A 24,383-nucleotide genomic window follows, 5' to 3' on the forward strand; every position below is an offset into this window, starting at 1 on the left:
CCTTGTTACTGAGAAATTAAATTAAATTGATAGCAAGAAGCGATATAGGATCGGAAGGTGTAAAGCCTGTGTGGGTAGAGTTGAGGAATCGCAAACGAAAAAAAATCCCAGAGGGAGTTACGTACAGGCCCCCAGGATGTGGGGCAGGAAATAAATCAGGAAGGCCAACACGGTGGTGCAGTGGTTAGCACTGCTGCCTCATGGCACCGAGGTCCCAGGTTAGATCCCAGCTCTGGGTCACTGTCCGTGTGGAGTTTGCACATTCTCCCCGTGTTTTTCTGCGTGGAATTCGCCCCCACAGCCCATAAGATATGCAGGGTAGGTGGATTGGACGCTATCAGCTAAGTATCAGCTATGTCGTACAGAGTACTGTCCTATATCAGCTATGTCGTACTGACAGTACTGTCCTGTATCAGCTATGTTGTACTGACAGTACTGTCCTGTATCAGCTATGTCGTACAGAGTACTGTCCTATATAATCTATGTCGTACTGACAGTACTGTCCTATATCAGTTATGTCGTACAGAGTACTGTCCTCTATAAGCTATGTCGTACTGACAGTACTGTCCTGTATGAGCTATGTTGTACAGACAGTACTGTCCTATATCAGCTATGTTGTACTGACAGTACTGTCCCGCATCAGCTATGTCGTACAGACAGGACTGTCCCGCATCAGCTATGTCGTACAGACAGGACTGTCCTGTATCAGCTATGTCGTACTGACAGTACTGTCCTGTATCAGCTATGTCGTACAGACAGCACTGTCCTATGTCAGCTATGTCGTACAGACAGTACTGTCCTGTGTCAGCTATGTCGTACAGCCAGCACTGTCCTTTATCCGCTATGTCGTACAGACAGCACTGTACTGTATCAGCAATGTCGTACTGACAGTACTGTCCTGCATCAGCAATGTCGTACTGACAGCACTGTCCTGTATCAGCAATGTCGTACTAACAGCACTGTCCTGTATCAGCTATGTCGTACTGACAGCACTGTCCTGTATCAGCAATGTCGTACTAACAGCACTGTCCTGTATCAGCTATGTCGTACAGACAGTACTGTCCTGTATCAGCTATGTTGTACAGACAGTACTGTCCTATATCCGCTATGTCGTACTGACAGTACTGTCCTGTATCAGCTATGTCGTACTGACAGTACTGTCCTGTATCAGCTATGTTGTACTGACAGTACTGTCCTGTATCAGCTATGTTGTACTGACAGTACTGTCCTGTATCAGCTATGTCGTACTGACAGCACTGTCCTGTATCAGCTATGTCGTACTGACAGCACTGTCCTGTATCAGCTATGTCGTACTGACAGTACTGTCCTGTATCAGCTATGTCGTACTGACAGTACTGTCCTGTATCAGCTATGTCGTACTGACAGTACTGTCCTGTATCAGCTATGTTGTACAGACATTACTGTCCTATATCCGCTATGTCGTACAGACAGTACTGTCCTGTATCAGCTATGTTGTACAGACAGTACTGCCCGTTATTAGCTGTCGTACATCAGTTTCTGAATCGACCCCTTTCAGAATGAGTTATTTTAATATTGGAACTCATCTCGCATCTGTAATTTCATTCAGGCTTACAGCATCTCCCACGTTCATCTCTTATTTTATACAATTTCTCAATGAAACCCAAACATTTCCATGATTTCTGGTAGGCAACGTTTGGGAGCAGCTTGCAACATCTTCAAATTCTTCTGTATTTTCATACACAAGCAAGTTTCAATGCCTTTCTTTTTAAAAATCATTGTTTCTTTTTAACATTCACCCACCAATGTAACACGAAGAGTCAACAAATCCTACATGACAGAAACATAAAAGTGCTGCCAAAAATCTTCTACCGGCTTGTAAACAGCAGACAGGCAGTCATTTTTCTTTATCCTTCATGGGATGTCAGAATCGCCGGCTGGGCCAGCGTTTGTTGACGATCCCTGATTGCCCCTTGAATTGACTGGCTTGCTGGGCCACTGCAGAAGGGCAGTGAGGAGTCAACCACATTGCTGTAGGTCACACATAGGCCAGACCGGGTACGGTCGGCAGATTTCCTTCCAGTAAGGGACATGAATGAACCAGGTGGGTTTTTAATGATAGTTCCACGGTCACCATTGCTGAGAGTAGATTTATATTCCAGATTTAATAACCTGAATTCAATTTCTACCATTGTCCAGAGAGTCAAGTTTTTTACTCAGAGGGTAGTGGGTGCCTGGAACTCGCTGCCGGAGGAGGTGATGGAAGCAGGGACGATAGTGACGTTTAAGGGGCATCTTGACAAATTCATGAATAGGATGGGAATAGAGGGATACGGACCCCGGAAGTGTAGAAGGTTTTAGTTTAGACGGGCAGCATGGTCAGCGCAGGCATGGAGGGCCGAAGGGCCTGTTCCTGTGCTGTTCTTGTTCTTTGTTCCTGTTATTCGCCATAGGATTCCTAGCCTCTGACCTGCACGCAGCAATAATATTAATATATTTTTTTAAATTTTAGATTACCCATATTATTTTTTCCAATTAAGGGGCAATTTAGTGTGGCCAATCCACCTACTCTGCACATTTTTGGGTTGTGGGGGCGAAACCCACGCAGACACGGGGAGAATGTGCAAACTCCACACGGTCAGTGACTCAGAGCCGGGATCGAACCTGGGACCTCAGCGCCGTGAGGCTACAGGGCTAACCACTAGGCCACCGTGCTGCCCGCAATAGTATTAATATGACTCGTCCAATTCAGTTTCTGGTCAATGGTCACCCCCAGGATGTTGATAGTGGGGGATTCAGCTACGGTAATTTCAATAAGGACACGGGAAGTCCACACCGAGTAAAATAAAGAACTTTGATTTATTTCCAATTTCGGTACATACACTTCCCAGTAGATCCCTACAGAGTCTCTTTCTCACCGTTGCCTTACTGGCTGACCTTTTATAGAATGCTAAATGGAATTCCCCCACCCCTCAGCAGGGAAGCTCATACTCCATGGGAACCACGGGGAAGATAATCATTCCCACCCCCCAAGTCCCGTGTGGGATATTACAGTAATGCTATTGAAAGCTAAGGGTGTTGGTTAGATTTTCTCTTTTTGTGGATGTTCATTGCCTGGCACTTGTGCAGCGTCGATTTAACTTGCCGCTTGTCAGCCCAAGCCTGGACATTATCCAGGTCTTGCTGCATTTGGACATGGACTGCTTCATTATCTGAGGAGTGGAGAATGGTGCTGAACATTGTGCGATGTGTATAATATTCAGCAAACATCCCCACTTATCTTTCAATGGAAGGGAGGTCATTGATGAAGCAGCTGAAGATGGTTGGGCCCAGGGCACTTCCCTGAGGAACTCCTGCAGTGATTTCCTGGAGCTGAGATGATTGACCTCCAACCACCACAACCATCTTCCAGTGTGCCAGGTATGACTCCAACTAGTGGATAGTTTTCCCCAGATTTCCATTGACTCCAGTTTGCTTGAGCTCCTTGATGCCATACTCGGTCAAATGCTGCCTTGATGTCAAGGGTAGTCACTCTCACCTCACCTCTGGCATTCAGCTCTTTTGTCCATGTTTGATCCAAGGCTGTAATGTGGTGAGGACCTGAGTGGCCCTGGCGGATCCCAAACTGAGCGGCAATGAGCAGGTTATTGCTCATTGCATTTAAAGAAAATAAAATGTTTTAGAGTACCCAATTCTCTTTTTTTTCAATTTAGGGGCAACTTAGCGTGGGCAATCCACCTACCCTTTTTGGATTGTGGGAGTGAGACCCACGCAGACACAGGGATAATGTGCAAACTCCACACGGACAGTGACCTGGGGCCGGGATCGAACCCGAGTCCTCAGCGCCATGAGGTAGCAGTGCTAACCACTGCGTCACCATGCCACCCTTATTGCTCAGTAAGTGCCGCTTCATGGCACTGTTGATGACTCCTTCCATCACTTTACTGATGATTGAAAGTAGACTGATAGGGTGGTAATTGGCTGGGTTGGATTTATTGTGCTTTTAGTGTCGAGGACAAATCTGGGAAATTTTCCCCCTTGTCGGATAGATGCCAGTGTTGCAGCTGTACTGGAACAGCAGCAAGTTCTGGAACATAGTCTTCAGGACTCTTGTCGGAATATTGTCTTGTGCAATTCCAATTATAATCATTCCACCCTTTGTGGCTAGGCCTTCAGTTTCCTAAGGCCCAAGTTTTGGAATTATCTCCCTAGAGATCTCTGCTTCTCCAACTCGCTTTGCTCCTTTAAGACATTAAACCTCCCTCCTTGACTGAGCTTTTAGTCACCTGACCTAATCTTGCATGGCTGGGGTGCCATTTTGTTTTTTACACCACCCCTGTACTGTGGCTTGGGATGTTTTATTACACGAAAGGTGCGACATAAGTTTACATTGTTGTGGCAGGTAAGTTGGAATTTTTCTTTATCCATGAGCTGATGGTAGACTGATTAGTGGGCACAGATTTATAGCTTCGGGCAAGAGGTTGGTGTGAGGGAAAAACGTTTGAATGCAGCAAACAGCCACAATCTGGAACCTGCTGCCTACACGTCTGGTGGAAGTGGGGGTGATTGATGATTTCAAAAGGAAATTGGATAGGTGTTTGAAGGGAGCATGAGAACAGGAGGAGGTCATTCAACCCATCGAGCCGGTCCCGCCATTTAATGAGATCATGGCTGATCTGTGGCTAACTCCATATACCTGCCTTTCTCAAGGGGCAATCAGGGATGGGCAATAAACGTTTGTCCAGCCAGTGAAGCCCACATCCATTGAATTAATTTGTAAAATAAATGTAGTGTACCCAATTCATTTTTTCCAATTAAGAGGCAGCATAGCGTGGCCAACCCACCTACCCTGCACATCTTTGGGTTTGTGGGAGCGAAACCCACGCAAACACGGGGAGAATGTGCAAACTCCACACGGACAGTGACCCAGAGCCGGAATTGAACCCGGGTCCTTGGCGCGGTGAGGCAGCAGTGCTAACCGCTGTGCCACCGTGCTGCCCTAACATTCATTGAATGACTGGAGAACAATTAGACTGACCACTGCTCCATCTTTTCTACACAGATACTCCAAGCATGGACGAAAGCTCGGACATCACTGCCGCTGAGCTGCCCGCCACATGCTCCAACCCCTCCGACCTCGATTGCATCATCTGCTTCAGCTCGTTTGACAACGTCTTCAAGCTGCCCAAGCTGCTGGGCTGCGGCCACACCTTCTGCCTGGAGTGCCTGGCGCGGATCAACGTGTCCTCGGAGAACATCAACTCGGTGGCCTGCCCCGTGTGCCGGCACAACACCCCGCTGCCCTCGGGCAAGGGGCTGCCGGCCCTCGACAACAACCAGGCCCTCCTGTCCTGCCTGCCCTCGGAAATGCAGAGCGTCCCCTCCATACGCTTCAGCCGCGACAAGGGGAAACTCTATACCAAGAGCCCGGAGCCCAGCTCCTTCCTCAAGCCCATCCACCTCAGCAGTGTGAGCATGAGCCTGGACGTGGGCCAGCCCGCCCCCCGCAGCACGGACCCGGCACCCAGGCACCTGGATTGGCTGCCCTTCCGCTCCAGCTGCTGCTACTACGTGGCCATTAGCTTCGTGCTGCTCTTCACCGTCGCCCTGGTGCTGTCGGGGATCTTCCTCTTCGTCATCATGCCCACTGGTCCCACTGGCCCCAATTCCAGCGGCACGAACTCGACGGCAGGGCGGCCTTGATCCCCTTTGCCGCGGTGGTCCATTGCCCTCTGCCTGCTGAACTACCAAAGCAGTGACTCCCTTACAATTCTGACCCCAACTTCCTAACTCTGCGTTCCCGCTTGTCTAAAGCGGATGTCGGACTGGGCTGCAGAATCCTGGCTGGAGTCGACATCTGCAGATTTATGGCACTTGAGGACAATCTCGACTTTTCTTCACCCTTTTGTATTAATAGCGAGCCCTGGACTGAGTAAAATATCCCAACTGGGCGCTTCACAGTTATGATGATCAGACAAAAGCTGACAGCAATCCATGTAAAGATACACTGGGGATGGGCCAACAAACAATTGTTCAATGGTCGGGGAGAGGGGGACATCCCAGAGGAGGAGTAAGGGCTGAAGAGATCTAGGGAGGCTATTCTGGAGCTTGAGCTGTAAGGTGCAATGAAAATTCCCAATGAGCCATAATTGGAGGTGTGAGGTGATCCCAAAGGGTTGGAGAGCAGATTGCAAGGATGGAGAGAGAGGCCATGAAGGGGACTAAATTAACAAGGAGGAGAATTTCCAGGTCTTGCCCCAAATCGGAAAGTACACGCGAGCAGTTTAGGTAAGGGCAGCAGTGCTCGGGGTGGGATCTAGGTAATGGGATGGTGGAATCTGGGAAACCGGGCATGAGAACGCAGGGACGGTCAATCCTCGAGGTAACAAAGCGAGAGTTTCAGCAGTGGGTGAGCCGAGGCTGGAGGTGAGGGGATGGGGCGGAGGTGAGGAGAATGAGAATTTGCAACGTTGTAAACGGCCCAATGAAGCCTGGACCCAAGCAAGCACAAGGATAACCATCTCGCCATATCGACCACTCGGGCGCTTCGGAAAGCACAGACAGGAACCAAGATTCAGTGCAAACAGGACAGACAGCACTTTCTGGCTACTTATGATTTACCCTGTGGTTCACGGTGGTAGCACCATCAGCTTCCAATGCCCCCTCAGGCCCACAGAGATGCTCACAACCTTTGAATGTTACCAGACACCCTCCCAGGACCACCTGCTGCACAGTGACTCTTGAGGGAGTCTCGCCAGGGATTATGTCCTCCTGTTTGGCAGACACATATCTGCTGCCAGGGGGTTTGGACAACATATACAACCATACGCAGACCTTTGATAGTTCCTCCCCCCCACCCCTTGGAAGACTGACGCAGAGCACTTTAATTCAACTGGCTTCAGCAATCCCTGGGTTGGACAAGGGTAGAATCAGTCCGGCTCCAGATCTCAGCCCAGTGACCAGGTGTTGATGTGTTGGGGAGTCAGGATAAAACTCAGCTGCAATATGCCCCACCCCCCCACCTTCCCCACTACTTCCAACCCCATTTCCCCCCTCCCCACCCAGTGCTCCCTCGTTACCACCAATCAATTACTCAACTTGTCTGTACATTTTGTGTGTGGGGGGGTGGGGGAAACGAACCACGGAAGAATCCCAGGAGCTTGTGGAAACGTCCTTCGCTGAAGAATAAGGCCCCTTAGACAAGGGGAAGAAATAGATGGCAGGGCTTAGTCTGAGAATGCTGGAAAGTCACAGAAAAGCAAGAGCTCACCCAGCTTTGGTGGGGGGGGGGGGCATCTGACACTGGGTGAGGTCCACTTGGGGCTCACATAAGGAATGCATTGTGCCATAGCAAACCACACCCAGTCCTTAATGGGCCCTTCAGGTCCCGGGCAAGTAACACTCAACCCCATTATTATGTTTGGCCTGCTCTGGGCAAGGTACTCAAACCCCTTATTTTAATGTTCAGCCAAAGTGTACACATTGTAGCATATCACACTCAAATTCCCCACAGATGTATTAATGTATAGATATGATGTATATATTTCTTGATGATGTTTTATTTTACTGATTTATTTTTAATTTGAGCTGTTTAATGGTGGAGGTACTTTAATACTCACTGTCAATCTCCTCTCTCCACTGAGGACTGGATTTCATCTTCAAATGAACCATTGATATTCTGAATATTAAATGAAAGCCTTGATTCACCAAAACCTGGTACAATTCCTCTGTAATTATACACTCTTGTGAGTGAACACTGACATCTTTAGAAGACCAGTGTACATGGGAAATAGAAGGAACAGGCCATTCGACCCATCGAGCCTGCTTCACCATTCAATCAGATCATGGAGGATCACCTACCTCAACAATCCCCATATCCCTTGATGTGATTGGTATCCAGAAATGTCCAAAGATGTGCGGGTTAGGTGGATTGGCCATGCTAAATTGCCCGTAGTGTCCTAAAAAGTAAGGTTAATTGGGGGGGGGTTACGGGTATAGGGTGGATACGTGGGTTTGAGTAGGGTGATCATTGCTCGGTACAACATCGAGGGCCGAAGGGCCTGTTCTGTGCTGTACTGTTCTATGTTCTAAATCTATAGTTTTCTGTCTGGAACTTGCTCAGTGATTGAGCTTCCACAGCCCTTGGGGAACAGAATGCCAAAGATCACCACCCTCTGGGTGAATAAATTCCTCCTCATCTCAGTCTTAAATGGCCTGCCCTTTAATCTGAGATTGTGTCTGTTGGCTCTCGACTCACCAGCTAGAGGGACACATCTGTCCACCTCCACCCTGTGTTATGGGCCAGGGTTTAGAGAACCCCAAGGTGTATCATGGAGTTCCCATGACCCACAACTTTGTGGTATGGGGAGCACACGGCCCACTCTACAGGTGTGGTACAGCACAAATGGAAAAGTGTTTTGCTGTTAAAAAATAATGTTGATTCTATGAACTCAAGTTAACCTTTTTAAAACATACAGTGAACATCTTAGCAACCATTAATTCAAATACAACCCCCCAAAGAATACAACACTAAGTAATCCTTTCATCTTTCCTTTTAACATCCATAAGACTTTAAAATACCTTTCAATAGCAACACATTAGGTTTACATTCAGTACTGAGAACATTTCTAATTCTGAATTCACCAAATGATCAAGAGATAGTCTTTTGATGGCAGAGAGAACAGCAGTACACCTGCTCTGTCTGGTTTCAGATCCAACACTGAAACCAAAACTAAAACACACCCTGCAGCAAACAGCCTAAAACAAAAGTAAAAAGCTGACAGACAGCCCAGCTCCACCCACTATCTGACATCACTGCAGTAATAAACGACCATTTCTTAAAGGTGCTCTCACATGACACCTGTCACACCCAGTAAGAGATCTGTAGGTTTCTATAAGATCACCTCTGTCGGTCTCCTCAATCTCTCCTCATAAGAAAATCCCACCATCCCAGGGATCAGCCTGGTGAACCTCTGCTGCACTCAGTCTATAGTAAGTCTATCCTGCCTTAGCTAAGGAGAGCTTCTCGTACCAGTCTCCCCGAACAGGCGCTGGAATGTGGCGACTAGGGGCTTTTCACAGTAACTTCATTTGAAGCTGACTTGTGACAATAAGCGATTTTCATTTGAAGTACACAATTCTCCAGGTGTAGTCTCACCGAGGCTCTGTACAATTGCAGCAAGACATCTTTAGTCCTGTATTTGAATCCCTCATCTCTCCAATCATTCACTTGGTAGATGCGGGTACTCCCCAAGGTTTCTTCAGATTCACCCTCACCCAAGACCTCTGCCATCTGGAGGGATAAAGGCAGTGGGCACAGGGCAACACCACTACCTCCGGGTTCCCCTCCAAGTCACCAACACAAACCTGAATTGGGCATACAAAGAAATATAGAAAATAGAAGCCATTAGGCCCTTTGAGCCTGCTCCATCATTCATTATGATGATCACGGCTAATCATCAAGTCCAATACTCTGATTCCCATCTTCCCCCATAATTCTTTGATCTGTTTAGCCCCAAAAACTATATCTAATTCCTTCTTGAAATTACACAACTTTTGGCCTCAACTACTTTTGTGGTAGTGAAATCCACAGATTCACCTGGGTGAAGAAATTTCTCCTGACTTGAGTCCTAAAAGGTTTACCCCTTAACCACAGACTATGAATCCGAGTTCTGGACTTCCCCCACCTTCGGGAACATTCTTTCTGAATTTACCCTGTCTAATCCTGTTAGAATTTTACAAGTTCCTAAATTTCTACATCGGCAATTCCCTCATCACCATTGCTTCAAAACCCTGGGCTCCACCTCACACCCCACTTCCTAATGAAACCATGGGAACCCTTCACCACAAGGATGGCAGGGGTAACGAACATACAAACAAGGAGCAGCAGTTAGGGGTATAAGTACCCCCCTGGTCTATTTGGTAAGGTCATGGTTGATCTGTTAGTAACCTCAACTCAGCATCCCACCTAAACACCTCCCCAATACCCCCGGTGATAACCTATCCCCACCCCCTCCCCCTTTGCTCACCAAGAATCTATCCATCTCTGCCCGTAGCCTTGTTTGTTGTGCCATTTCAAATGCTCATCTAAATGCTTCTTGAACATTGTAAGGGTTCGACCACCTTTCCAGGAAGAGAATTCCAAAGACCCGCACCCCTCTGAGAGAAAAAAGTTACTTCCTCTCCATCTTAAATGGGAGACCCTTATTTTCAAGGACCTACTTCTAGAAGGTGGCCTACCATTTCCTACTCAATTGGCGAGGAGGGATCAGCACTAAATGTCGCCTTGCCTACTACAAGCACACCCTGAGAATGATGCTTTTTTACATGTGTCTGAACAGCACAGATGCTGAGTATTGACTCAGCTCTGGGGTGAGCCAACGGATGGACTACACATGGCCTCATGATTTATTTTTATTACTCCTTCTCCAATGGGATACAGGCATCATTAGCAAGCCCAACATTTGTTGCCCATACGTAAATGCCCCTGAACTGAGTGGCTTTCAAACCAACTTCAGAGGGCATTAAATAATTAGGCACGTTGCTATGGGTCTGAAGTCACATGTAGGCCAGACAGGGTAAGGACGGCAGATTTCCTTCCCTGAAGAGGACCTCAATGTAGCGGATGGGTTTTATGACAATTGATGATAGTTTCATGGTTACCATTTCTGAGACTAACTTTCCATTCCAGATTTATTAAATGAATTGAAATTCCACCAGCTGCTCGGATGGGATTTGAACCCGTGCCCCCCCCCCCCCCGAGCATTAGCCGGGCCTGTGAATCACTAGTCCAATGGCATTACCACCACACAAAAATGATTTTCTGCATTGTCCTCAACCTTCTGTGCAGATTAGGGTTGCCAACGCTCAAGGATTGACCCTGAAGTTTCCAGGTATTGTCCAAAGAGGAGTCGACACAAGAGGCGTAGAGAAACTGTTTATTTATTTATATTCACATTCACTTGATGCACGCAGGTCCCAGTCAGACTACCGTGTCCGGTTCCACTCGGGCCGAGCTTTTATACTTAGTGCACATTGCTCTGCTCACGTGGTCCCCGCCCCTCAGTGGGGAAACTCATACTCGACGAGACTTATTGGTCTATTCCTGTGGCCGTGTACTGGTTATAAAACCAGATATTGAAGATTAACCTCCAGGACACTGCTGCAATTCACCCAGGAGAAATAAATGATAGGAGGCCTTCCAAAAACAAGGTTTGTTTCATATTCATTCATCACCTCTCTTTAATAGTTATATAAATATTGGAGATGGTGTGAGGCTGTTTGACAGTCGAGTCAATCGGTTTATGAAGAGTTTTATCGCTTTCCTATTGGCCGTGAGGATAAAAGTCATAGGGCTGAATTCTCTGCCGTCGGGATGCTCCATTGTGCCGGCAGACCGGGGGTTTCCCGACGGCGTGGGGCTGCCCCACAATGGGGAACCCCTTTGCCCACAGGCGGAGAAACTGCCCATTGAGATTTTACAGCACGGAAAGAGGCCCTTCAGTCCATCATGTCTGCACTGGCCACAAGCACCTGTCTATTCTAATCTCATTTTCCAGCCGTTGGCCTGTAGCCTTGTATGTTGTGCCACTTCAAATGCTCATCTAAATGCTTAAGAATGTTAATACAGTAGTGGCAAAGATGGGATGGAAAAATGTGTAAATAGGATAAGTAACAGTGCTCAGTGGGAGTAAACATAAACAACAAGGTATAGCGGTTGTGAGCATGTGGGACGTTGGGACAAGCCAGGGGAACTGAACAGCAGAAAACAAAAATATTGGGGGGGAGGGGAGGAGGGAAAGTCAAATAGAGGGGAAAGGTCACAGTCTAAAGCTATTCAACTCAATGTTGAGTCCAGAAGGCTGTAATGTGCCTCAACGGGAAATGAGGTATTGCTCTTCCAGTTTGAGCTGGGCATCGCTGGACAATTGCAGCAGGGATTGTGTGGGCACGAGGGCAAGAGGGTCAGTTAAAACTCCCGGCTGGGTCACTGTCTGTGCGGAGTCTGCACGTTCTCCCTGTGTCTGCGTGGGTTTCCTCCGGGTGCTCCGGTTTCCTCCCACAGTCCAAAGACGTGCAGATTAGGTGGATTGGCCATGCTAAATTGCCCTTAGAGTCCAAAAAATGGTAAGTGGGGGGGGGGTGTTACTGGGCTACGGGGATAGGGTAGATACATGGGCTTCAGTAGGGTGCTCTTTGTAAGAGCCGGTGCAGACTCGATGGGCCGAATGGCCTCCTTTTGCACTGTAAATTCTATGATTCTATGCAATGGCAAGCAACAGGAAGGTTGAGGTCATGCTTGTGGCCGGAGCGAGGGTGTCTGCAACGGGACCCCCCTCCCCCCTACACACAGTCTACGTTTAGTCTCCCCAGTGTGAAGTGAAGAATCTGTCACATTGCTGCGAGGTGGAGTCACGTGCAGGCCAGACTCAGACATCAGCGATGATTGGGACCATAAGGCATTCCAAACACCTAAAATTTACAGATCAAAAAATGAACCATTTTGCAGGACTTATGGGGCTAACGGGGCCAATGGCCATCACCTGTGCTCCAGCCACTGTTACTGATACCAATGTTTTTCTTATCTTCAATTCAGTTAAAAAAAACTGAATTAAAAAACAAAACAAACACCAGTTGCCTTTTTCCAAATTGTTGCAGTAACGTGACAAGCCCTTTGCACTACTACCGTCCCTAGGCTAAAACAAGTGTATTCACACTGCCGTTCTCCAAGTCTCTAATGGCTGACTGCCTGTAGCCACCAAAATAACCAGGTCTGTCTGACGAGCAGTGACAATTTACTGGAAGGATAGCAGAAAAGCTGTTTAGCAGGATATTATTCATTCCATTGAGGTCACAGGCTGAGTCAGAGATCTGGCATCAATAACAATGGGATGCTTCATCACAAACGTAAAGAATTGAGAAGATGTAACAGCAGCAGGAAGCAAGTCGTTTCCTCCCCCTCCCGTCCCCGCCCCGGCCCGCGTAAGCCCCCCAGAACTCACATCTGTTCCTGAGCCCCTCTAAAACATTCACCCGGAATGCGTTAGAGCAGAGCCCCCCTTCAGTTAGACTGTCTTTGCTTTCTCTTTCGCTAACGTGTGTGTCTGATAACAAAATCACAGAATCTCTACAGTGCAGAAGAAGGCCATTCAGCCTATTGAGTGTGTACTGGCTCGCGGAAGGAGCACGCTATCTAATCCCACTCCCCTGCCTTGCCCCCGTAACCCAGCACATTGGGCGGTATTCTCCCCCACAACCACACCGGGTGGGAGAATCTTCAGAGCGCCGCGCGGGTACGCCACGCCGCCCCAACACCCACACGCAATTCTCCCACACCCCCCTCCCCCCCCCCCCCCCCCCCCCCGAAACCAGCAACGCGAGAATTTTGCCGGGCCACTTGGAGAATCGCCGCAAACGGCGAGTGCCGATTTTCCGGCCCAAATGGGCCGGTGACAAAAAATGACAGTCCCGGCGGCGCCGTTCGCCCCTGGTCGCTGCCAGCGGGAACTGTGCGGGAGCGCTGGGGGGAGGGGGTGGCCTTTGGGGGAAGGAGAGGGGGGCTCCTTCACCGGGGGGGCCTCCGATGGGGTCCGGCCCGTGATCGGGGCCCACCGATCGCCGGGCCGGCCTCTCCCCCCCCCCCCCCCCCGGCCGGCCCCAGAACCCTGACCCCATGTTGGTGAGGGGCCGGCGCACGTAAGACGTTCCCCACGCATGCGCAGGAATGAGCTGCCACAACTGCGCATGCACGGGTTGTCGCAGCGCCCATTTGGCACTGCGTAAGGAGGCTGGAGCGGCCAGAATAGGTCGTGCCCTGGCCCTGTTCGCGCCGCCGTGAAACGCGATGGCGTTGACGACGGCGCGGACACTTCGACCCGGGAGCGGAGAATCCCGCCCATTCTTTTTCAGATAGCAACTGAATTCCCTTTCAAATGCCTCAATCAAACCTGTCTCCATCACCTCTCAGGAAGGTTGCTCCAGACCCTGACCACCCTTTGGGTGAAATCATTTTTCTTCACATCACTTCTGCTCCTTTTATGCATTATTTTGAATCCCTGCCCTCTTGTTCTTGATGCGCTCTTGAGAGAGAACAGTCTCTCACTATTTATCCTGTCCGTACCCCTCAGGATCTAATAAATCTCCATCAAGTCTGCGTTCAGCCTCCTTGTCTCCCAGGAAAACAGTCCCTACCTCTCCAATCTATCCTCATTGATCTCTATCCCTGGAATCATTCTTGTGAATCTCCTCTGTACTCTCTCCAAAGTCTCCACATTCTTCAGAGCAGCGAGGATGATGGGCCATTGGTGAACGACAGGGCCACCAGTCGACCTGCTTAACCAATGAGATTGTAGGATTGAGAAAGTCATTGAAGAAGGGTGTCGAGTTAAATCAGCTGCAGAAATAGAAATGGAGCGACGAAAAGATTGGATCAAGGCAAAGAAAGAAAAGAGACGAGAGGCATAGTAAGAAAAAGTTCAATCTAACCTTGCTACATCTCTAACAACAATTTACTACCTGTAAAAATGAGACTCCACAGTTTTAACTTTTCCCTTCCTGGGCCAATGAGGTTGAGGGGTACTGCACCTACAGCTAATTAAAAACATACTTACGCGGTTATTTGCCGGTCCTTATTTACCTTATTTATGTGGGTGGCAGTGGTTAGCACGGCCGCCTCACGGCCACTCTGTCTGTGCGGAGTCTGTACATTCTCCCCGTGTCTGCATAGGTTTCCTCCAGTGCCATAGCGTGCGGCGACGAGGGGATTTTCAGTGTAACATCATTGCAGTTAATGTAAGTCTACTTGTGACACTAGTAAAGATTATTTGTATTATTATTATTACTGTGGCAAGTTTAACGGGAAATCAATCTTCTAATGCGGCAACGATTTGAAGCCCATGCAGTGCTCAAAGGTGACCTGCCACTTTTTTGTGGGGCAGAAGGCAATAATCCAGCAATTTGTGGCTAATTATATTTCACATGTCATCTCTTACTCTCAAGTTGCTTAAAGGTATCTGAAATAAAAAAAAGACAATGCTGGGAAAACCCAGCATGTCTGGCGGCGTCTGTGGAGAGGGATACAGAGTTAACGTTTTGAGTCCATATAACTGATGCAGGGTCTCTCCACAGACGCTACCAGACCTGCAGAGCTTTTACAGCATTCTCCATTTTATTGGGGGTTTACAGCATCCACAGTATTTTTCTTTTAATGCCGGAGGAATCGCTTCCTCTCAAGCCACTGGACATTTTGCACGTTGTAATGGAAGTTACTTTGTCAGAAATGTGATCCCAATCTCACTTCACAATTATCAACACCCATAAAATGATCAAAACAGCCCATCCCCCACCCCAGACATCTACAAGATTGACACCTAGGCTGACGTTCGAACATGTTACCTGATCCCAAGGTATAGCTGGCCATGTTCAGGAGGGAAAAGCCAGGGAAAAGCAAGAGGATCACCTCTCCCGTTCACTCATGGTCCCAGGTTCCATTCTCCCATCAGAAAGTACGAATCAAGGTTCCAATTTCCTGTACCTGTGTAATGCTGTCTGGATCTATGATTCAGTGTTGTTTTCCCTCTCTCCAGCTGAAGAATCCCACCCAGACTGTGCCAGTTTCTTTACAGAAAGCGAGCCAAACTCTTCTGGTTTATTTATTTTTTTATTCATTCATGGGATGTGGGCATTGCTGGCACTGCCAGTATCTGTTGTCCATCCCTAATTACCCTTGAACTGAGTGGTTTGCTAGGGTGATTTCAGAGGGTAATTAAGAGTCGATCACATTGCTCTGGGAGTCTGGAGTCTCATGTAGGTCAGACCGGGTAAGGACGGCAGATTTACATCCCTCATGGGACATTAGTGAACCAGATGGGTTTTTACAAGAACTGATGATAGTTTCATGGGAACCCCACCGCCTGGAAGTTCCCTCCATGCCACTCACCACCCTGACTTGGAAATATATTGGCAGTTCCTTCACCGTCGTTTGGCCAAAAGCCTGAAACTCCCTCCCTAACAGCACAGTGGGTGCACCTACACCACATAGACTGCAACGCTTCAAGACGGCAGCTCAGCACCACCTTCTCAAGCGCAACTATGGATGGGCAATGAATGTTGGCCTAGCCAGTACACCGACATTCCATAAACAGATAAAAGTACTTACTGAGATTAGTTTTCAATTCCAGATTTTTTTATGAATTGAATTTAAATTCCACCAGCTGCCATGGTGAGATTTGAACCCGGGTGGCCAGAGCATTAGCTTTGGCCTCTGGATTACTGGCATGATCACTATGCCATCACCTCCCCCTGCTACCTCCTTTATCCACCAACTGTGAATTTGGGTCAACCTCATCGCAGCACTCAGCAGCGACAGCAGGCTGATCAACTGCAGAAGGCAGGAGGTCCAAGGGTCCACATTCACCTCGCCCGCTATACCCAATTTCCAACTGCACTCCCTGGACAAGAAGGGAAGTCCGAATGGCTCCCAGCTGCTGAGAACCTTGGAGCGGAACAGCCAGGCCCTATTTATGAAAATGAAATGAAAATCGCTTATTGTCACGAGTAGGCTTCAATGAAGTTACTGTGAAAAGCCCCTAGTCGCCACATTCCGGCGCCTGTTCGGGGAGGCTGTTACGGGAATTGAACCGTGCTGCTGGCCTGCTTTCAAAGCCAGCAATTTAGCTCTGTGCTAAACAGCCCCTGGGCACCTGGGACAGAAGATTACCAGAAACTGTGAAGAAATCCTGTCATTGCTCCAGCACCTTTCACAACCTCAGAACATCCCCAAGTGCTTCAGAGTCTTAAATGCAATCAAGGGCTGAGATGGAGAAATTGCAGCAAACCAATATCTGTGGGAGCTTGATGTGCATTTATGTGAGAAGGGCCAGCTAACCTGATCGTTGTTTGAAGGTTACATTGCGAGCAGGGATACCAATCTTCTTGGAGTGCCACAGGTTGCTTTGCATTCACTCGTCCAAAAGATGGCACCTCCAACAGTGGGGTACTCCTCCAGTACCACACTGCAGTGCCTGCCGGGATTTTGTGTTCAAGTCTCCGGATTGGCACTTGAACCTGCAACCTTCTGTCATAAGAAGCAAAACTAGACTGCGGCTAACATAATCTTGTAGGTTTCGCACACACCAGTTCAAATCCTGCCAAATATGGATGCAACTGTTTAGTGCTGTCTCGGGCCGTGTGTTAATGACCATTTTGGCTGAGTGCTAACCCCCATTTGATCAGCGACACCACAATGGACCAACAGCGAGACGGTGCGATCTGACTAGCATTGCACTTCAGCCCATAGTGAGGTCTATGTGAGAAGATGATTTGAGGAAATTGGTAAACAAATCCAGCATGAGCTGAGTTTTTTTAAACACAGCAAATGATCGTGATCTGGATGGGCTGCTGGCAGCAGATTCAAACGCTTGCCAAAGAGGAATTAGATTTTTCTTTACTGCAAGTCCAGTTGTACACCCAAGGGATGGGCTGAACTGCTGTATCAATCTACTATTCAATCCTTTATTCTTTATAAATTTGGAGTACCCTATTCATTTTTTTCCAATTAAGGGGCAATTTAACGCGGCCAATCCATCTACCCTGCACATCTTTGGGTTGTGGGGGCAAAATCCACGCAGTCACGGGGAGAATGTGCAAATTCCACACGGACAGTGACCCAGAGCCGGGATCAAACCTCGGACCTCACCGCCGTGACGCAGTAGTGCTAACCACTGCACCACCGTGCTACTGCTACTATTCAATCCTAACCAAATCTGTGCTTAAGGTTGGGTTGGGAGGGTTTCAAAATATTAACTTTGTGCTTTCCCAAGATTCAACAAGTGCAGGCCACGTGTGGGGATTAGTTTATCCAGCATAATGCCACGGAATGCTCAGCGCAAGAGATCCCACCTCCCAAAGGTGAAGTAGTCCCTTGGGAGTCAAGGATGACCAAAAAGTTCTCAGGTGACCGAGGGACAGTCTCTGTTGCAGGTGGGGCAGACAATGGTTGGAAGACCAAGTGGGTAGTGGAATGCCTGCGTTGCCATGAGTGCCTTTCACTGTCAACCCTTGACTTCAGCGTGCTCTTTCTACGATGAAATCGAGGCGTTCCCCTCCTTCCCAGGTATTTTACCTCCACTTTGGGCGGTCTTGGGCCAGAGATTCCCAGACGTCGGTGGGGAATGTTGCTCTTTTTCAAGAAGGCCATGAGGAGATCCTTGAGGTTTTTTCTCTGCACTCCTGGGGATTGCCTGCTGTGCCTCAGCTCTTGAGTGGAGATCATTGTGGTCTAACCAATTGGCTACGGCAAGCATGGAGGTAATTCAACAAACTCCCATGGGCAGGACAAAGAATCAACCAGAAGCACAGCGGGCAGTCGTTGTACAGGTACGCGGGAACCCCACTGGAATCCTAGAGAAGCATGACTACGGCTCAGAGGTGGCACTCTCGCCTCGAGTCACATGTACCACATCCAGTAGATTTCCATTCGCCCAGTATGAGTCAGATCCATGGCAATGCAAAGAAAGGGTTGCGCAAGAACAGTACCGACAAGGAAACAAAAGCACCCAGGCTGTGCTCCTATTTCACAAGTATGTGAGGAAACATGTTTGAAAAATAACAAATCTCCATTCTCGTGCGCTCTGCCCTTCCTTCAAAAATGACAGAACCAAACGAGCTGCATTCCAGCACGGTCGGATAACAGGGCCAGAGGTCAGTTGAAATTTGGTAGGTAAACTATCAAGGCGCAGAGAGAAAGTCTTCAGACAATGGGTTGTAAACATCCGGAATATCCCGCTCCTCCACAGGCAGCAACTTGTGGGGGTGGAGGGGTGCAGGGTGGGGAGGGATGCAAGGGGACCAGGGTGGAGAAGCCTCAGTTGACTGGTTACCGCTGGTTGGTGACGCAGTGGGAGGCAAACAATGTGGGTTCAATACCCGTACCGGCTGAGGTTATTCATGAAGGCCCCGCCTTCTCAACCTTGCACCTCACCTGAGGTGTGGTGACCCTCAGGTTAAATCACCACCAGTCAGCTCTCCCGCTCAAAAGGGAAAGCAGCCCATGGTCATCTGGGACTATGGCGAGTATTTTAGGACCCCCCCTACACCAGAGAAAATGATGTCTCTTTATTTTCTAAAACATCTCAAATCGGATCGCTGCTCACTCTTCTGAGCTATACACAAGGAAAGGTGAGCTTACCTGTGTAATCGCTACTCAAATATAGCTTTTTTTACAAACAATTGTAGGGTCGGTGGTGCAAAGGAGTCTGTCCCAGTGCACAAATCACAAAAGGCGTGTGCAGGTACAGCAAGTAATTGGGAAAGCTCGGAGAATGGTTTCATTTAGTGAGGGAATTGAATAGAAATGTAGGAAGGTTATGCTTCAGTTATCCAGGGCATTGGTGAGACCACATCTGGAGTAGTGTTTAGTGGTCTCCTTATATGAGGAAAGATCTAAATGCGTTAACAGCAGTTCAGAGAACGTTGACTGGACCAACACCAGGAATGGGTGGGTTGTCTAAGGAGGAAAGGTTGGACAGGCTATAATAATAATAGCTTATTGTCACAAGTAGACTTCAATGAAGTTACTGTGAAAAGCCCCCAATCGCCACATTCCGGCGCCTGTTCGGGAAGGCCGGTACGGGAATTGAATCCGCGCTGCTGGCCTTGTTCTGCATTACAAGCCAGCTGTTTAGCCCACTGTGCTAAACCAGGCTAGGCTTGTATTCGCTGAAGCTTAGAAGAGTCATAGGCCATTTGATGGAAACATGCAAGATCCTGAGGGTGAGGGTGTTTCCTTTTGCGGGAGAACCTAGAACGCAGGGGCCACAGTTTAAAAATAAGGAATCGCTCATTTACGACAGAGACAAGGAGCATTTTTTTCTCTGAGGGTTGAGTGTCTCTGGAACTTTCTTCCTCAAGAGGCAGTGGAAGCAGAGTATTTGAATATTTTTATAGGCAGGGCTGGATAGATTCTTGACCAACTTTGGGAGGGGGGGGGGTGAAAGATTATCGGGGGGGTAGGCAAGAATATGGAGGTTACAATCTAATCAGTCATGATCCTACCAAATGGCAGAGCAGGCTCGAGGGGCCTACTCCTAATTCAAATAAATGGCAGCAATGGTCTCCATTGCAGCTGGAAAATAAGCCCCCTGCATCACTATAGTATCCGTTCCATCATAGAATCATACAGGCCACCCTGCCTGCTCTTTCAGTTATCCAATTGACCTCACACTCCCTATACTTTCCCCAGAGCCCTGCCAATTCCTGATCGGGCGTTGTGTTGAATCTCCTGCCACCTTCCCCTTCAGGCAGGTTACACTCGCTGTGAATTATAAACAAATGCGTCACCATGTTGTCTTACACTGACTCCTGTATTCCGGCATGAGTAGATGCCAAACTGGCAGGGTTTCAGCTGCAGAGGATCTGACTCTGCCCAACTGATGTAAATCTAGTGATATATTAGCTCCCCACCCAACAGGAATCTGCCAACTAACATGTCAACGGTAATGATTTTTTAAAATAGCGTGTGTATGTGGCTGCCCACCAACCTTAAGGGAACCATGCAGTGCAACAGGACATAATACAAATAAACAATTACGATGGATGTTGATAAGACGCAGCGAGGTGATGCTGGAAAGCTTTGAGTTATCCTTCTTCCAGGTTGAGACTTTAGGGAATTCAACACAGCAGTGGAGTCAGTCTATCAGGGTGGTGGGGGGAGGGGCTTACACGAGTCAGACAAGGAGCATGTGAAGATTGCTCCCTCCCCCCAAACAATGTGATTGACCCTTAACTAGCTTCTGAAATGGCCGAGCCAAATCAGTCAGCTCAAAGGCAATTGGAGAGGGCAACAAATGCTTGCATTGCCAATGACAATCAAAGCCATGTCAGTCAGGCAGTCCTGTTCAGCCCACCATGCCTGTGCCAGCTCTTTGAAAAGGCTCAATTAGTTCCACTCACCTGCACTCTTCTCACTTGCTGACCTCTTAGCAACAGAAATGACGTGCACACAAAATTTTGCTAACCTGGTGCCTTTGTAATAAGGGAGTAAGGAGGCACCCGGCTACAATCGCTTTTTGCAGGCCAAGCACGGCCTACAGGGCAGCACGGTATCATTGTGGATAGCACAATCGCTTCACAGCTGCAGGGTCCTAGGTTCGATTCCGGCTTGGGTCACTGTCTGTGCGGAGACTGCACATCCTCCCCGTGTGCGCGTGGGTTTCCTCCGGGTGCTCCGGTTTCCTCCCAGTCCAAAGATGTGCAGGTTAGGTGGATTGGCCATGGTAAATTGCCCTTAGTGTCCAAAATTGCCCTCAGTGTTGGGTGGGGTTACTGAGTTATGGGGATAGGGTGGAGGTGTTGACCTTCGGTAGGGGGTAGGGTGCTCTTTCCAAGAGCCGGTGCAGACTCGATGGGCTAAATGGCCTCCTTCTGCACTGTAAATTCTATGTAAAAAACTGAAGCATAAAATCAACAAATCCAGTGACTCTGAAATGGTGCAGAGGGTGGGAATGAACAATACAGCTATCAGCTTGTCAAAGGAGTGTACATTAGCACACCACCTGGTCACCCATTTCACACACCACTCGTGCAGTGATCTCATGCAACAGTGTCACCCTGACTACACCGGTGGGGCGGGGGAACAAGTATGCGGTCTTGGTCAAGAGCTAGAACAACAAAACCCAAATGAGAACAAGCCACAAAACCAAGGTCATCCTGATGAAATCAGGCGATTTTCAATGAGCATCTGTTCTTAACTCATCTTCAGTGTTTCGTACAGGGAGACGGTGGCGTGGTGGCATTGTCACCGCCATGGGGCACTGGCTCAAATCTATCATGAATTGCCGTTTTTAAAAACATATCTGCTTCACATTTCAGCTGTCATCCTCACCCAATCTGGCCTACATGTGGGCCAGGGTACTTCTGAGCCTGTATAAGGCTCTGGTCAGACCCCATTTGGAGTATTGTGAGCAGTTTTGTGCCCCATTTCCAAGGAATTGTGTGCTGCCCTTGGAAAGGGTCCAGAGGTTCACAAGAATGATCCCTGTAGTGAAGAGCTTGTCATATGAGGAACGGTTGGGGACTCTGGGTCTGTACTCGTTGGTTTAGAAGGATGAAACTTACGGGATACTGTGAGGCCTGGATAGAGTGGACTCGGAAATATGTTTCCACTTGTAGGAAAAACTAGAACCAGAGGACATCATCTCATAAAGGGATGATCCTTTAAAACAGAGATGAGGAGGAATTTCTTCAGCCAGAGGGTGGTTATTCTGTGGAACTCTGTCCCGCAGAAGGCTGTGGAGGCCAAATACCAGTGTCTTTATGACAGAGATAGGTGGGTTCTTGACTAATAAGGGGATCAGGGGTTATGGGGAGAAGGCAGGAGAATGGGGGATGAGAAAATATCAGCCATGATTGAATGGAGTTACAGACTCGATGGGCCGAGTGGCCTAATTCTGCTGCTATGTCTTATGGTATCTCCAGGCACATCCTCCCCCACACCCCCTGTTGCTCGTTCTGGGTGAGTGTGCTTTACACTCAATTGGCTGTTTTATTCCTTAGCTCTAGAGTCACCAGGTATCCTTATGATACCGCCACAAGATTCAAGTTCAAATCAATGACTCAATACACCAGTTAGTAAGTTCAAACAAGACATGTTTATTATTAGTTATTTACTACTCATGCACATAATACTAAGACTAAACTGTTCCTACCAGTACTAGGCCAATACTTATCTGGAATAAGGGAACTTCCGGATCAGGGGACAATGGCCTCTTGCTTTGTCCTGGATCCACCAGTTGGTGTGGACTAAAGGGGTCAGGAGTGTCTACTCTCGTAGCGTGCGTTATATGACACTTACTTGTCGGTGTAGCAATTTGCCAGGCCTCTCCTTCTCACGTTCAAGTTCCTGGAGAGCTGCTGCAAAGGTGTTCTGCTGGGAGGGCCGGCTAACAGAGAGCTGGGGTCGGGGTCTCTGTCTTATACTGTTTCGGGCCCATCTGGGAGGACCCTCTATAAACTTGCAATCGATTGGGTCTCTTCCCAATCGATTGATTTGAATTTCCCCAATAACGGGGCTGTTCCTTGATCACTGGGAGGTTCTTTCCACCTTGTTTGTGTTCTTTCATTTGACTCCACTGGCGCCGGGATGTCTGACCTGCTATAGAATGTTTCAATCTCTTCTAATTGTTGTCCATTGTGCCAGGGAATCTCCAGGAAATCACTCAATTAATATGCGCAACTTGTTAGTTTCTGTGCTGTCTGGTTTCTTCAGACAGAATCCACAGAGGTTCTGCAACCTGCTTGCCTCTTTGTCATTGTCCAATTTTCCCTGCATGCAACTCAATGTTCCATTTTATGTCAGGAAGTGGCCAGCTTCGGTGGCTATACCCCCACCATCCATCAATGTATTTGACCCGTAGCTAGCTTCTGAAATGACCTAGCCAAACCAGTCAGTTCAAATGGCAACAAACATTCACCTTGCTAGTGACGTCAAAACCCGGAATTGAAAGCAAGCCTCAGTGATGCTTAGGTATGAAACTACCTGGCACAGTGGTTAGCATTGCTGCCTACGGCGCTGAGGACCTGGGTTCGAATCCCGGCCCTGGGTCACTGTCCGTGAGGAGTTTGCACATTCTCCCCGTGTCTGCGTGGGTTTCACCCCCACAACCCAAAGATGTGCAGGATAGGTGGATTGGCTACGCTAAATTGCCCCTTAATTGGAAAAAATAATTGGGTACGCTAAATTAAAAAAAAAAAAAAGGTATGAAACTACCGTTGATTGCCATAAAAACCATCTGGTTCGCTGATGTCCTTTGGGGAAAGAAATCTGCCATCCTCACCCAGTCTGGCATAAAACTGATTCCAGACCCACAGCAATGAGCTTGACTCTCAACTTCCCTCTGAAATGGCCAAGCAAGCTACTCAGTTCAAGGACAATCCGGGAAGGCTAACAAATGTTGGCCTTGCCAGCAACACCCACATCCCACAAAATAAAACAAGACAAGAGCATGCTTGATCAGATAGCAGCCTGCTTTGTATCACTGATCACTTTGCATCTTCCTCACTGACTAGAGATCACTTTACATGAAAGATAAACATCCACAGTGTATTTCTCAAAAGAGGAAACACTTTCTAAGGGTCCTCACCATTTGCAACCAAGGAAACACAGAAGCTTCTACACCATTCTCAGGTAGTGCATTCTAGGTCCTAAACGGTTTTTTCCTTCACATCTCTCTTGCATCTTTTGCCAAACATCTTGCAGAAAAAATTGCAACCGACTTGCACACAGGCTCCCCAGTACAGATTATGTTTCCATGGAAGTCCTGGAATGGGACCTGAACTTGGATGACACTTCCAGTGAACAATACAGCGCCAAAGCACAGATCATCCACTCCACCCCAACAAAAACGGCT

At 48.2% G+C, this 24,383-nt stretch overlaps 1 protein-coding gene across 1 annotated transcript in view; it reads left to right on the forward strand.

Annotated features, from left to right (window-relative positions):
* Positions 1 to 7,691, forward strand: part of LOC119975502 (RING finger protein 225-like) — a 43,939-nt gene extending 36,248 nt beyond the window's left edge. Inside the window, exon 2 of the mRNA XM_038815250.1 lies at positions 5,042 to 7,691. Within this exon, the coding sequence (XP_038671178.1) occupies positions 5,042 to 5,682 (641 nt within the window). The 3' untranslated portion in view covers positions 5,683 to 7,691. The remainder of the gene's footprint in view (positions 1 to 5,041) is intronic.
* Positions 7,692 to 24,383: the final 16,692 nt, after the last annotated feature.

The sequence above is a fragment of the Scyliorhinus canicula genome, chromosome 13 (assembly GCF_902713615.1).
Source record: "Scyliorhinus canicula chromosome 13, sScyCan1.1, whole genome shotgun sequence".
NCBI lineage: Eukaryota > Metazoa > Chordata > Chondrichthyes > Carcharhiniformes > Scyliorhinidae > Scyliorhinus > Scyliorhinus canicula.